General features: G+C 43.4%; 1 protein-coding gene across 1 annotated transcript in view; it reads left to right on the top strand.

Moving 5' to 3' along the window:
• Positions 1-16,143, top strand: part of LOC133555287 (copine-9-like) — a 271,759-nt gene that overhangs the window by 206,104 nt on the left and 49,512 nt on the right. The window contains exon 12 of the mRNA XM_061904929.1: positions 6,858-6,961. Within this exon, the coding sequence (XP_061760913.1) occupies positions 6,858-6,961 (104 nt within the window). The remainder of the gene's footprint in view (positions 1-6,857; positions 6,962-16,143) is intronic.

Raw genomic sequence — 16,143 nt, forward strand, 5'->3', positions numbered from 1 at the left:
GAAGGTGTCTCCACTGCTCTAGAGTCCAGTGGCAACGTGCTTTACACCACTGCACCCCACGCTTTACACTGGACTTAGATTCAGCTGCCATGGAAACCCATTCCATGAAGCTCTCTGCGTACTGTACGTGGGCTAATTGGATGGTCACATGAAGTTTGGAGCTCTGTAGCAACTGACTGTCTTTGCACTTTGCGCTACAGCATCCGCTGACCCCTCTCTGTCAGTTTACGTGGCCTACCACTTGGTGGCTTAGTTGCTGTTGTTCCCAAAACTCTTCACTTTTCTTATAATAAAGTTGATTTTGGAATATTTAGGAGTGAGGAAATTTCACTACTGGAATTATTGCACAGGTGGAATCCTATGACAGTTCCACGCTGGAAATCACTGAAAAAGGCCCATTCTTTCACAAATGTTTGGTGAAACCGTCTCCATGCCTAAGTGCTTGATTTGATACACCGGGCCAAGTGATTAGGACACCTGGTTCTCATCATTGGGATGGGTGGCCAAATACTTTTGGCAATATAGTGTAGGTTGAAAATGATTAGCAAGTCATTGTAATCCGTTTTTATTTACCATTTACACGCGACAACCTGCGATGAGGTGGCAGTCAACACTTGGACTAAGAAGTGGTTGTTTTCCCGAGATGCAAGTGAACTCGGACCGGAGATAGCATGAAGGTAGAGACATCTTTTTTACTAACACTATAACTAAAAACAGGAACAAACAAAAGGCGTGCAGAATGGCGGTACAAAAACTTGGCTATGAAACAAAAGACTAGCACAAAGGCAATTAACTATAAACACGAAACAAAACACTTGCACTGTGGCATGATTAATGACAAAACTTACTTGGAACAAAAGGAGAACGGGACATGGGTCATAGGCACGGATTACAAGGTGCATAGCAGGTGATCGAGGGAGTGAAGGAGGTGATGTTGCCAGGACGAACAACAGAAACAGACAGGCTTAAATAGCAGTGACGTGATAAGTAAAAACAGGTATGCGAGTGCAATTAACACTATAACTAAAAACAGGAAGAAACAAAAGGTGCGGACAACGGCGGTACAAAAACTTGGCTATGAAACAAAAGACTAGCACAAAGGCAATTGACTATAAACACGAAACAAAACACTTGCACTGTGGCATGAATAATGAGAAAACTTACTTGGAACAAAACGAGAACGGGACATGCTTAAATAGCAGTGACGTGATAAGTAAAAACAGGTGTGCGAGTGCAAAACGTGGGACAGGTAAAAACTAATGGATAGTTATGGTAACAAAACAAACCAGCAAGTGCAAAAACAGGAACTGAGTGTCCAAAAAACAAAACATGATCCCACAGACATGACAGTGGTGACTTGTCCAGGGTGTACGATGCCTTCCGCCCGATTGTAGTTGAGATAGGCACCAGCGCCCCCCGAGACCTCCAAAGGGGAATAAGCGGTAAAAAAACGGATGGATGGACAACGTGACAACTTCACTGGTTTGTGGTCATTTTTTGATCAAATGTTGGTGCTTGAACGCCCCTCAGGGAGAGCCACAAAAGCGTTGAGTAAAAAAAGTAGCATGAAGACGCGGACAAATCCAAAGACACCCCGTGACACCTTGCCGCTGGAGGCCATGAATAAAAGCTTTCATCAAGGACACGTTATCCATCGAGTCGAGTCCTCCGCTGAGCCATCCCGAGCACGGCAAAACAGCCCCCGTAAAAAAAAAAAGGAGCGTCTTATTAATGTCCGTAAGCGTCCATACATATGGAACAGGCTAGTCCTCGTCCTCCCTGACTGCATTAAAGACAGCCTATCCTCAAATGTGTCCCCCCAGCCCCTCAACTAATAAAGTGTATACTTGAAATGAAACACTGGTGTAAATATATGCAGCCATTATTGAGATGAGCTGCGAGCGCAGCTTGACAATCTGCATGCGGATGATGCACCACACGCTTTTTAAACGGGAGAATTTCTTTGTATTCAGACCGAGCGTCGAGTTCCGTATTTCATGCCATTATTTTAGTCCCAAACAGAGGACACTTATATGCGTGCCAAGGCCGGGACGAGGTGAACATCGGCCAATGATACTTGAACTTGCTTTATAAATAATAGTTTTATTGAAATAAAGCATTTTTTCTCCTCTGTTGACAGCAGTGTTGGTGCTAGGAATTTTCAGAATGGGGTCCCTGGGACCCCCATCAAGTCAGAAAAATTGGGTCCCACAGCATACTTGCCAACCTTGAGACCTCCGATTTCGGGAGGTGGGGGGTGGTTGGCGTGGTCGGGTGTGGGGTGGGTGGCGTGGTCGGGGGTAGGTCGGGGGGCGTGGTTAAGAATCAAGTCTATATATATATATATATATATATATATACATATATATATGTGTGTATATATATATATATCTATCTATATATATATATATATATATATATATAGATAGATATATATATATAAAATAAATACTTGAATTTTAGTGTTCATTTATTTACACATATACACACATATAACACTCATCTACTCATTGTTGAGTTAAGGGTTGAATTGTCCATCCTTGTTCTGATTCCCGTCACTATTTTTCTAACCATATGCATGTACAGTAGATGGCAATATTGTCCTTTTTAAGAGTGTCACAACATTGCTGTTTTCGGAGCACAAACTGCTTTACGGTAGACAAAAACGTGACTGCTGTTGTTGTGTGTTGTTACCGTGCCGGGAGGATGGTAATGAACCTGCCTAACAATAAACCCACATAAGAAACCAAGAACTTCTCCTCAATCATTCTACAGTTATAAAGTCATTGGGCAGACACGCTGTTTATATTGCGGGAAAGCGGACGTGAAAACAGGCTGTCCTCACTCAGGTCCGCATGGAGCTGGAGGGGGCGTGGCCTCCAGCTCCAACTGAATTTCGAGAGATTTTTGGGAGAAAATTTGTCCCGGGAGGTTTTCGGGAGAGGCGCTGAATTTTGGGAGTCTCCCAGAAAATCCGGGAGGGTTGGCAAGTTTGCCATCAGGTCAAAAAAATGGGGTCCCACAGTGAATTATTGGGGGTCCCACTTTTTTGTAAGTGTTTTGAAAACAAATGATAAAAGTAAGCATTGTCCTGTTATATCTCACATTTTATATTGTGTTTTGGAAAAAAGGTTGTCATAAACGTTACTTCATTAATTAAAAGAAATAATAAGCGGTAGAAAATGGATGGATGGAATAATAAAAAAAGAAAACCAATTTGCATGGATTTATAAATGTATTAAGTTATAAACATTCATTCACTTTCTTCTTTCCTTCATGGAAAATCTACTCCCAAGTGGGCCGGACGGGTAAAATCACGGCACGATAACTTAAAAATAAGATTCAGATTGTTTTCTTTGTTTAAAAAGAGAAGAAGTACATTCTAAAAATGTCCATCCATTTTCTACCGCTTATTCACTTTCGGGGTCGTGGGGGGCGCTGGCGCCTATCTCAGCTACAATCAGACGGAAGGCGGGGTAGACCCTGGACAAGTCGCCACCTCAAAATGTGCAAATTATAATGTTGTTGTTTTTTACACGTACATGTTGCGGTTAATAGTATTCTACCTTTATTTGTCGTTATTTATACTTTCTGAATAAAACCGAGCGTCGTTTGAGGTGGGCGGGGTTGTGTGGTAGCGGGGTGTATAATGTAGCCTGGAAGAGTTAGGGATGGATGGGATTCTGGGTACCGTATTTCCTTGAATTGCCGCCGGCGCGCTAATTAATTTAAAACCTCTTCTCACTCCTGTGCTTACCAAAGGCATGTGGTAAAAGTAAGCATGCGCCACTTATTTTAAAACCTCTTCTCACTCCGGCACTTTCCAAAGGTATGCAGTAAAAATTTGAGTGTGATGTAAACTTGGACCTTAAATCCTACTGAATAGCTCTTAATTTTCTTTCCTTTATGCGTATTGAAATCATCTTCCTCCATTTTGAAAATGATGACAGGGGAAGTGTCACTCGTGACGTCACGAGTTTGACCAGGCGGTAATACTAAGCATGCACTAGTTATTTAGGTATTTGTGTTTTATTATACGGTATTCGTTCTGTTGTGTTATGGTGCGGACGTTCTCCCGAAATGTGTTTCTCAATTTTGTTTGGTGTGGGTTCACAGTGTTAAAGTTGTTCATATCACAACCCTCAGTGTAACCTGTATGGCTGTTGAACAAGTATGCCTTTCAGTAACTTTGGTGTAATAACAGAGGCCGCGTATTACATGTGACCGGCCGGCACGTAGATAACAATGTGTAAAGGCGGGCGCCATGACATGTTTCAGAGAGCGCGAATCTCGGCACGCCATCAATATTGTCGTCCGGGTGAAAATTGTAAAAAGTTTTTCCCTGGGAGGGGCACTGAAATTCGAAAACCTTCTAGAAAGATCGGGGGGGGTTGCAAGTATGCGGCTGAGCCACATCAGAGCGATCAAAGAGCCGCATGTAGATCCGCGGGGTGCCGACCTTTGATCTACAGATACAAAGAATTGCTATTGCGACACTTAGTGGACACATTTAGAACAGCAGTTTCTTTCATTCAAAAATGTGGGCTCATTTTTATACTCAGCAAACTCATCACGCGGGCTGGATAAAAGCTGATTGCGGGCCGTACGTTTGACACCCCTGATCTAAACACTTTTGTCTATGTTTTTATTTAATAAGTTGTAGGTGTATTTATTTCAGTATAAAAGTGTAAAAAGTGTTTTGCTTGGGTCATTAATGATGATAATGTCATGACGTGGACTTGGGTGCGGTTTGTTTTCCCGTGGTGCAAAAGTGATTGGACCGGACACGACGTGAAGGTAATGACATTTTCATTTTATTTTTAAAAAAGGAGGTATAAAAACTTGACTATGAAAACAAAAAACTTGCACTATGGCATGAATAACCAAAAACTTACTTTGAATGAGATATGGCAACCAAAAATGTTGAAAGAGCCATATTGGACCAAAAATACAAAAACAAATCTGTCTGGGGCAGCAAAAAATTAAAAGCCATATTACATACAGATAGTGTGTCATGAGATATAAATTGAATTACGAGGACTTAAAGGAAACTAAATGAGCTCAAATGTAGCTACAAATGAGGCATAAATAGCATGTTAGCATCGATTAGCTTGCAGTCATGCAGTGACCAAATATGTCTGATTAGCACGCCACACAAGTCAATAACATCAACAAAACTCACCTTTGTGCATTCATGCACAACGTTAAAAGTTTGGTGGACAAAATGAGACGGAAAAAGAAGTGGCATAAAACACGTCTTAGAAAGTCGGAGAAAGTTATACATGTAAACAAACTATGGTGAGTTCAAGGACCGCCAAAATGAGTAGGACAAAACGGTCGCTTGCCAAATAGTGGAATCAGTGAAGCATGTTTAATACAAACAGTGTGCTTTATAACAATTAGGGAGCTTTGTGTCATGTTTGTCCTCCTACAGAAACCAAATTAAAACAAAAAATGTGTTTTTTTCCCCTCATCATTTCCATTTTTTCATATATTTTTGAAAAAGCTCCAGAGAGCCACTAGGGCGGCGCTAAAGAGTCGCCTGGGACCCCTGGCATAGAGCAAGGGTGCGTAGAGGGTGATCGAGGGTGATGTCGCCAGGACGACTACCTGCCAACTGTGGCTTAAATAATACTGTGGTGATTGAACAGGTGCGTGAGTCAAAACCAATCAGGTGCGTGACATGACAGGTGAAAGTAATGGGTAACCATGGAAACAAGACAAGGGAGTGAAAAAGCAGGAAGTAAAAAGAGTCCAAAAACCAAAGAGGACATAACTTAAACAAAACATGATCCCAGACATGACAGATATTGGTGGTCCAGGGCAGACGTACATTTTATATTCAACACTTAAATCTCTGGGGTCTTTATCAACTTCACATCTATTCTTCATATCAAAATGTTTTAGGGTTTTTTTTAATGTTATATTTTTTGTTTGTTTTCTGCCCTTTTTGGTTAAACAAAACTAAGCTTTTAATGGAAAACACACAAAATATGCAAAATCTTTCACCCCAAAAAATTTTCAAAGTGGAATATTTGATGCGGTGCTTTAGCTCGGTTGGTAGAGTGGCCGTGCCAGCAACTTGAGGGTTGCAGGTTCGATTCCCGCTTCCGCCATCCTAGTCACTGCCGTTGTGTCCTTGGGCAAGACACTTGACCCACCTGCTCCCAGTGCCACCCACACTGCTTTAAATGGGACTTAGATATTGGGTTTCACTATGTAAAGCGCTCTGAGTCACTAGAGAAAAAGCGCTATATAAATATAATTCACAAAAAATATAATTCACATGTGACGTAATTGGGATTGAGGTGGGGTGGTAAGAAGTAGCAGGGGGGTTTGTATTGTAGCGTCCCGGAAGAGTTAGTGCTGCAAGGGTGGCTGGGTTTTTGTTCTGTTGTGTTTATGTTGTGTTACGGTGCGGATGTTCTCCCGAAATGTTTGTCATTCTTGTTTGGTGTGGGTTCACAATGTGGCGCATGTTTTGACCAGTTTTAAAGTTGTTTATACGGCCACCCTCAGTGTGACCTGTATAGCTGTTGATCAAGTATGCCTTTATTGACAATCAATGCCCCTCCCTCACTAATGTTGCAGCGTGCGCACACCTTCACAATTTATTTTGTTTTCAACCCCTTCTTAACTCTGAATGTACATTGAAAATACACGCAACTCTAACTCTAAACGCCGGACATTTGAGGCTTTTAAGAAACCCCGCCCGGACAGCCCGGACAGTCCCGCAAAAGAGGAAATGTCCGGGTCAAAGAAGACGTATGGTTGTGCGACACGGGAGGTTGTTGCCTTTGGATGGTCAGTGATTACAGATCCTTTCAACAATCCAGGTGTGTCTTCTCTGCTTGCAGGACATCGCCACCATGCAGCTGTGCGCCAACAAGCTGGATAAAAAAGACTTTTTTGGCAAGTCAGACCCCTTCTTGGTGTTCTACCGCAGCAACGAGGACGGAACGTGAGTCTGGGAAGTCTACTCGAATATGTGGGTTAGGTTTGGCTGGTCATGTTCTTTGTTAATCCAGCTGCTTTCAGGCCTTACCCTAAAGTTTATTACCGCAAAGTAAGGTCATTATTAACAAATTGGATATTTTCCAACAGCAAAAACTTTCTAAATATGTTTTGTTTTTTTGACATAATTAAATCCCTCTAAACATGAAACTTGATTCAAAGCAGTTCTCACCACCTCAGAAAAAGTCTTCAAGTACCACAATAATGACTAAAATTAAAAATACAGTACTGGAGTATCAATCAGTGTTTACTTATTTAGCCCTAAATCACAAATGTCTCAAAGGGCTGCACAAACCACAACCACATCCTCGGTTCAGAGCCCACATCAGGGCAAGGAAAAACTCACAACCCAGTGGGACGTCAATGTGAATGACTATGAGAAACCTTGGAGAGGACCGCAGATTTGGGTGATCCCCCCTAACCCCTCCCGGATGCAATGGACGTCGAGTGGTTCTAGCATAATATTGTGAAAGTCCAGTCCATAGTGGATCTAACATAATAGTGAGAGTCCAGTCCATAGTGGATCTAACATAATAGTGTGAGAGTCCAGTCCATAGTGGATCTAACATAATAGTGTGAGAGTCCAGTCCATAGTGGATCTAACATAATAGTGTGAGAGTCCAGTCCATAGTGGATCTAACATAAAAGTGTGAGTCCAGTCCATAGTGGATCTAACATAATAGTGAAAGGCCAGTCCATAGTGGATCTAACATAATAGTGAGAGTCCAGTCCATAGTGGATCTAACATAATAGTGAGAGTCCAGTCCATAGTGGATCTAACATAATAGTGTGAGAGTCCAGTCCATAGTGGATCTAACATAATAGTGAGAGTCCAGTCCATAGTGGATCTAACATAATAGTGAGAGTCCAGTCCATAGTGGATCTAACATAATAGTGTGAGTCCAGTCCATAGTGGATCTAACATAATAGTGAGAATCCAGTCCATTTTGGATCTAACATAATAGTGAGAGTCCAGTCCATAGTGGATCTAACATAATAGTGTGAGTCCAGTCCATAGTGGATCTAACATAATAGTGAGAGTCCAGTCCATAGTGGATCTAACATAATAGTGAGAGTCCAGTCCATAGTGGATCTAACATAATAGTGAGAGAGTCCAGTCCATAGTGGATCTAACATAATAGTGAGAGTCCAGTCCATAGTGGATCTAACATAATAGTGTGAGAGTCCAGTCCATAGTGGATCTAACATAATAGTGAGAGTCCAGTCCATAGTGGATCTAACATAATAGTGAGAGTCCAGTCCATAGTGGATCTAACATAATAGTGTGAGAGTCCAGTCCATAGTGGATCTAACATAATAGTGTGAGAGTCCAGTCCATAGTGGATCTAACATAATAGTGAGAGTCCAGTCCATAGTGGATCTAACATAATAGTGAGAGTCCAGTCCATAGTGGATCTAACATAATAGTGAGAGTCCAGTCCATAGTGGATCTAACATAATAGTGAGAGTCCAGTCCATAGTGGATCTAACATAGTAGTGACAGTCCAGTCCATAGTGGATTTAACATAATAGTGTGAGAGTCCAGTCCATAGTGGATCTAACATAATAGTGTGAGAGTCCAGTCCATAGTGGATCTAACATAATAGTGAGAGTCCAGTCCATAGTGGATCTAACATAATAGTGAAAGGCCAGTCCATAGTGGATCTAACATAATAGTGAGAGTCCAGTCCATAGTGGATCTAACATAATAGTGAGAGTCCAGTCCATAGTGGATCTAACATAATAGTGTGAGAGTCCAGTCCATAGTGGATCTAACATAATAGTGAGAGTCCAGTCCATAGTGGATCTAACATAATAGTGTGAGTCCAGTCCATAGTGGATCTAACATAATAGTGAGAATCCAGTCCATTTTGGATCTAACATAATAGTGAGAGTCCAGTCCATAGTGGATCTAACATAATAGTGTGAGTCCAGTCCATAGTGGATCTAACATAATAGTGAGAGTCCAGTCCATAGTGGATCTAACATAATAGTGAGAGTCCAGTCCATAGTGGATCTAACATAATAGTGAGAGAGTCCAGTCCATAGTGGATCTAACATAATAGTGAGAGTCCAGTCCATAGTGGATCTAACATAATAGTGTGAGAGTCCAGTCCATAGTGGATCTAACATAATAGTGAGAGTCCAGTCCATAGTGGATCTAACATAATAGTGAGAGTCCAGTCCATAGTGGATCTAACATAATAGTGTGAGAGTCCAGTCCATAGTGGATCTAACATAATAGTGTGAGAGTCCAGTCCATAGTGGATCTAACATAATAGTGAGAGTCCAGTCCATAGTGGATCTAACATAATAGTGAGAGTCCAGTCCATAGTGGATCTAACATAATAGTGAGAGTCCAGTCCATAGTGGATCTAACATAATAGTGAGAGTCCAGTCCATAGTGGATCTAACATAGTAGTGACAGTCCAGTCCATAGTGGATTTAACATAATAGTGTGAGAGTCCAGTCCATAGTGGATCTAACATAATAGTGTGAGAGTCCAGTCCATAGTGGATCTAACATAATAGTGAGAGTCCAGTCCATAGTGGATCTAACATAATAGTGAGAGAGTCCAGTCCATAGTGGATCTAACATAATAGTGAGAGTCCAGTCCATAGTGGATCTAACATAATAGTGTGAGAGTCCAGTCCATAGTGGATCTAACATAATAGTGAGAGTCCAGTCCATAGTGGATCTAACATAATAGTGAGAGTCCAGTCCATAGTGGATCTAACATAATAGTGTGAGAGTCCAGTCCATAGTGGATCTAACATAATAGTGTGAGAGTCCAGTCCATAGTGGATCTAACATAATAGTGAGAGTCCAGTCCATAGTGGATCTAACATAATAGCGAGAGTCCAGTCCATAGTGGATCTAACATAATAGTGAGAGTCCAGTCCATAGTGGATCTAACATAATAGTGAGAGTCCAGTCCATAGTGGATCTAACATAGTAGTGACAGTCCAGTCCATAGTGGATTTAACATAATAGTGTGAGAGTCCAGTCCATAGTGGATCTAACATAATAGTGTGAGAGTCCAGTCCATAGTGGATCTAACATAATAGTGAGAATCCAGTCCATAGTGGATCTAAGATAATAGTGAGAATCCAGTCCATAGTGGATCTAACATAATAGTGAGAGTCCAGTCCATAGTGGATCTAACATAGTAGTGACAGTCCAGTCCATAGTGGATTTAACATAATAGTGTGAGAGTCCAGTCCATAGTGGATCTAACATAATAGTGTGAGAGTCCAGTCCATAGTGGATCTAACATAATAGTGAGAGTCCAGTCCATAGTGGATCTAACATAATAGTGAGAGAGTCCAGTCCATAGTGGATCTAACATAATAGTGAGAGTCCAGTCCATAGTGGATCTAACATAATAGTGTGAGAGTCCAGTCCATAGTGGATCTAACATAATAGTGAGAGTCCAGTCCATAGTGGATCTAACATAATAGTGAGAGTCCAGTCCATAGTGGATCTAACATAATAGTGTGAGAGTCCAGTCCATAGTGGATCTAACATAATAGTGTGAGAGTCCAGTCCATAGTGGATCTCACATAATAGTGAGAGTCCAGTCCATAGTGGATCTAACATAATAGTGAGAGTCCAGTCCATAGTGGATCTAACATAATAGTGAGAGTCCAGTCCATAGTGGATCTAACATAATAGTGAGAGTCCAGTCCATAGTGGATCTAACATAGTAGTGACAGTCCAGTCCATAGTGGATTTAACATAATAGTGTGAGAGTCCAGTCCATAGTGGATCTAACATAATAGTGTGAGAGTCCAGTCCATAGTGGATCTAACATAATAGTGAGAATCCAGTCCATAGTGGATCTAAGATAATAGTGAGAATCCAGTCCATAGTGGATCTAACATAATAGTGTGAGAGTCCAGTCCATAGTGGATCTAAGATAATAGTGAGAATCCAGTCCATAGTGGGGCCAGCAGGAGACCATCCTGAGCGGAGGCGGGTCAGCAGCGCAGAGATTTCCTTGAATTGCCGCCGGGTATATAGTATGCACCTGCCTAGAATTTCCACCGGGTCAAACTCGTCACGCCACGAGTGACACTTCACCTGTCATCATTTTCAAAATGGAGGAGGCTGATTTCAATCATTTGAAATCGCATAAAGGGAAGAAGATTAAGAGCTATTCAGTAGGATTTAAGGTCCAAGCTATTGAATATGCTAAAAAGAACAGTAAGCAGCTATGTTTTATTAATATACCGTAGCTGCGTGTGTCAAATATGAGTCATTAAATGACTCCCGCCTCCTGGTGGTAGAGGGCGCTAGTGATCCTTCTTGCGACTACTCGGCTGCAGAAGAAGTGACAACAAGCAGCAAGAGTGAGCAGCGATCCTTTAGTTTTTCCTCTCGCTTGCACTTTTAACATGGAGGATTACATAGCTAAAATAAAACCATTTTCTAAACTGGACTTTCAATGTAAGCAGGAGGTAATAAAGGAAGATCTCCTTTGAGACAGAGAGACTTTTAAAACTGAAGAAAGATAAGGAAGACTTCTATAAACAAGTTATTGATGCTTTTGATCAGAAGGAGCTGCACATGGACTTCATCTATAAGTAAAGGTAAGACCATAATAACGTTTTTTTTCATTAAATGTGCTTTTCATGATGGTATCCTTACATCACACTCAAATTTATAAGCGCAGGCCTAAATTGACCGCATGCCTTTGGTAAGCGCCGGATTGAGAAGAGGTTTGAAATTAATTAGCGCCCCGGCGGCAATTCAGGGAAATACGGTAATTCTATTTTTTTACTTAATATTTTAAAACTGCAATCTTTGTAGCCGCAACGTACGAAGTGAGATTTGGCGAAGAAGGACCTTAACGGGAAAAATAAGTAACTTTTTTTTTCAGTCAGTAAGAGTCATCAGAGAATCCCGAGGCGTGGAAACAGAGTTTATGAATGAGCAGGAGTCTGGATCACCAACATGTGTGCCGTAAGTCTTGGAGAGATCTTTAGGGACGACCCAGTTCAACCTCGTTAGATTGAAGGTAGAACGTCAATAAAAGCTTCCTGCCTGCTGAATACATCCATCACTACAAGAGGAACCTCCCCAGTCTTCAGGAAGATAGTCACCATCTCCATGCAGGACTACACTCCATCACCAGTCTTCAGGGAGATAGTCACCATCTCCATGCAGGACTACACTCCATCACCAGTCTTCAGGAAGATAGTCACCATCTCCATGCAGGACTACACTCCATCACCAGTCTTCAGGAAGATAGTCACCATCCCCATGCAGGACTACACTCCATCACCAGTCTTCAGGAAGATAGTCACCATCTCCATGCAGGACTACACTCCATCACCAGTCTTCAGGAAGATAGTCACCATATCCATGCAGGACTACACTCCATCACCAGTCTTCAGGAAGATAGTCACCATCCCCATGCAGGACTACACTCCATCACCAGTCTTCAGGGAGATAGTCACCATCTCCATGCAGGACTACACTCCATCACCAGTCTTCAGGAAGATAGTCACCATCTCCATGCAGGACTACACTCCATCACCAGTCTTCAGGGAGATAGTCACCATCTCCATGCAGGACTACACTCCATCACCAGTCTTCAGGAAGATAGTCACCATCTCCATGCAGGACTACACTCCATCACCAGTCTTCAGGAAGATAGTCACCATCTCCATGCAGGACTACACTCCATCACCAGTCTTCAGGAAGATAGTCACCATCTCCATGCAGGACTACACTCCATCACCAGTCTTCAGGAAGATAGTCACCATCTCCATGCAGGACTACACTCCATCACCAGTCTTCAGGAAGATAGTCACCATCTCCATGCAGGACTACACTCCATCACCAGTCTTCAGGGAGATAGTCACCATCTCCATGCAGGACTACACTCCATCACCAGTCTTCAGGAAGATAGTCACCATCCCCATGCAGGACTACACTCCATCACCAGTCTTCAGGGAGATAGTCACCATCTCCATGCAGGACTACACTCCATCACCAGTCTTCAGGAAGATAGTCACCATCTCCATGCAGGACTACACTCCATCACCAGTCTTCAGGGAGATAGTCACCATCTCCATGCAGGACTACACTCCATCACCAGTCTTCAGGAAGATAGTCACCATCTCCATGCAGGACTACACTCCATCACCAGTCTTCAGGAAGATAGTCACCATCTCCATGCAGGACTACACTCCATCACCAGTCTTCAGGAAGATAGTCACCATCTCCATGCAGGACTACACTCCATCACCAGTCCTCAGGAAGATAGTCACCATCTCCATGCAGGACTACACTCCATCACCAGTCTTCAGGAAGATAGTCACCATCTCCATGCAGGACTACACTCCATCACCAGTCTTCAGGGAGATAGTCACCATCTCCATGCAGGACTACACTCCATCACCAGTCTTCAGGAAGATAGTCACCATCTCCATGCAGGACTACACTCCATCACCAGTCTTCAGGAAGATAGTCACCATCTCCATGCAGGACTACACTCCATCACCAGTCTTCAGGGAGATAGTCACCATCTCCATGCAGGACTACACTCCATCACCAGTCTTCAGGAAGATAGTCACCATCTCCATGCAGGACTACACTCCATCACCAGTCTTCAGGGAGATAGTCACCATCTCCATGCAGGACTACACTCCATCACCAGTCTTCAGGGAGATAGTCACCATCTCCATGCAGGACTACACTCCATCACCAGTCTTCAGGGAGATAGTCACCATCTCCATGCAGGACTACACTCCATCACCAGTCTTCAGGGAGATAGTCACCATCTCCATGCAGGACTACACTCCATCACCAGTCTTCAGGGAGATAGTCACCATCTCCATGCAGGACTACACTCCATCACCAGTCTTCAGGAAGATAGTCACCATCTCCATGCAGGACTACACTCCATCACCAGTCCTCAGGAAGATAGTCACCATCTCCATGCAGGACTACACTCCATCACCAGTCTTCAGGAAGATAGTCACCATCTCCATGCAGGACTACACTCCATCACCAGTCTTCAGGAAGATAGTCACCATCTCCATGCAGGACTACACTCCATCACCAGTCTTCAGGGAGATAGTCACCATCTCCATGCAGGACTACACTCCATCACCAGTCTTCAGGAAGATAGTCACCATCTCCATGCAGGACTACACTCCATCACCAGTCTTCAGGGAGATAGTCACCATCTCCATGCAGGACTACACTCCATCACCAGTCTTCAGGGAGATAGTCACCATCTCCATGCAGGACTACACTCCATCACCAGTCTTCAGGGAGATAGTCACCATCTCCATGCAGGACTACACTCCATCACCAGTCTTCAGGGAGATAGTCACCATCTCCATGCAGGACTACACTCCATCACCAGTCTTCAGGAAGATAGTCACCATCTTCATGCAGGACTACACTCCATCACCAGTCTTCAGGAAGATAGTCACCATCTCCATGCAGGACTACACTCCATCACCAGTCCTCAGGAAGATAGTCACCATCTCCATGCAGGACTACACTCCATCACCAGTCTTCAGGGAGATAGTCACCATCTCCATGCAGGACTACACTCCATCACCAGTCTTCAGGAAGATAGTCACCATCTCCATGCAGGACTACACTCCATCACCAGTCTTCAGGAAGATAGTCACCATCTCCATGCAGGACTACACTCCATCACCAGTCCTCAGGAAGATAGTCACCATCTCCATGCAGGACTACACTCCATCACCAGTCTTCAGGGAGATAGTCACCATCTCCATGCAGGACTACACTCCATCACCAGTCCTCAGGAAGATAGTCACCATCTCCATGCAGGACTACACTCCATCACCAGTCTTCAGGAAGATAGTCACCATCTCCATGCAGGACTACACTCCATCACCAGTCTTCAGGAAGATAGTCACCATCTCCATGCAGGACTACACTCCATCACCAGTCCTCAGGAAGATAGTCACCATCTCCATGCAGGACTACACTCCATCACCAGTCTTCAGGGAGATAGTCACCATCTCCATGCAGGACTACACTCCATCACCAGTCTTCAGGAAGATAGTCACCATCTCCATGCAGGACTACACTCCATCACCAGTCTTCAGGAAGATAGTCACCATCTCCATGCAGGACTACACTCCATCACCAGTCTTCAGGAAGATAGTCACCATCTCCATGCAGGACTACACTCCATCACCAGTCTTCAGGAAGATAGTCACCATCTCCATGCAGGACTACACTCCATCACCAGTCTTCAGGGAGATAGTCACCATCTCCATGCAGGACTACACTCCATCACCAGTCTTCAGGAAGATAGTCACCATCTCCATGCAGGACTACACTCCATCACCAGTCTTCAGGAAGATAGTCACCATCTCCATGCAGGACTACACTCCATCACCAGTCTTCAGGAAGATAGTCACCATCTCCATGCAGGACTACACTCCATCACCAGTCTTCAGGAAGATAGTCACCATCTCCATGCAGGACTACACTCCATCACCAGTCTTCAGGGAGATAGTCACCATCTCCATGCAGGACTACACTCCATCACCAGTCTTCAGGAAGATAGTCACCATCTCCATGCAGGACTACACTCCATCACCAGTCTTCAGGAAGATAGTCACCATCTCCATGCAGGACTACACTCCATCACCAGTCTTCAGGAAGATAGTCACCATCTCCATGCAGGACTACACTCCATCACCAGTCTTCAGGAAGATAGTCACCATCTCCATGCAGGACTACACTCCATCACCAGTCTTCAGGAAGATAGTCACCATCTCCATGCAGGACTACACTCCATCACCAGCATCAAAGGACTCCACTGCTGATAGCAACAAAGTCCTGGATGATCGTAATAATGATCTGACTGCACTTCTTTATCTGGATCAAATCCTTTTGAGGATTTTATGAGCTCCTTTCAAACCGTCCTGTGATTCACAGACAGTCGCACCTTTTTGAACGGAAAGTTACTTGACGGTGAACTGTTTCGGAAAACTTTCAAACTGCGGCTGAAAGTCAGACTTGCTATGTAATGATCAATTCCAGCCTGTTTTGATTTGTCATACAATTGATCCGTTCATAAAAAGGGACGGCGTGGCGCAGTGGGAGAGTAGCCGTGCGCAACCC

The sequence above is a fragment of the Nerophis ophidion genome, linkage group LG06 (assembly GCF_033978795.1).
Source record: "Nerophis ophidion isolate RoL-2023_Sa linkage group LG06, RoL_Noph_v1.0, whole genome shotgun sequence".
NCBI lineage: Eukaryota > Metazoa > Chordata > Actinopteri > Syngnathiformes > Syngnathidae > Nerophis > Nerophis ophidion.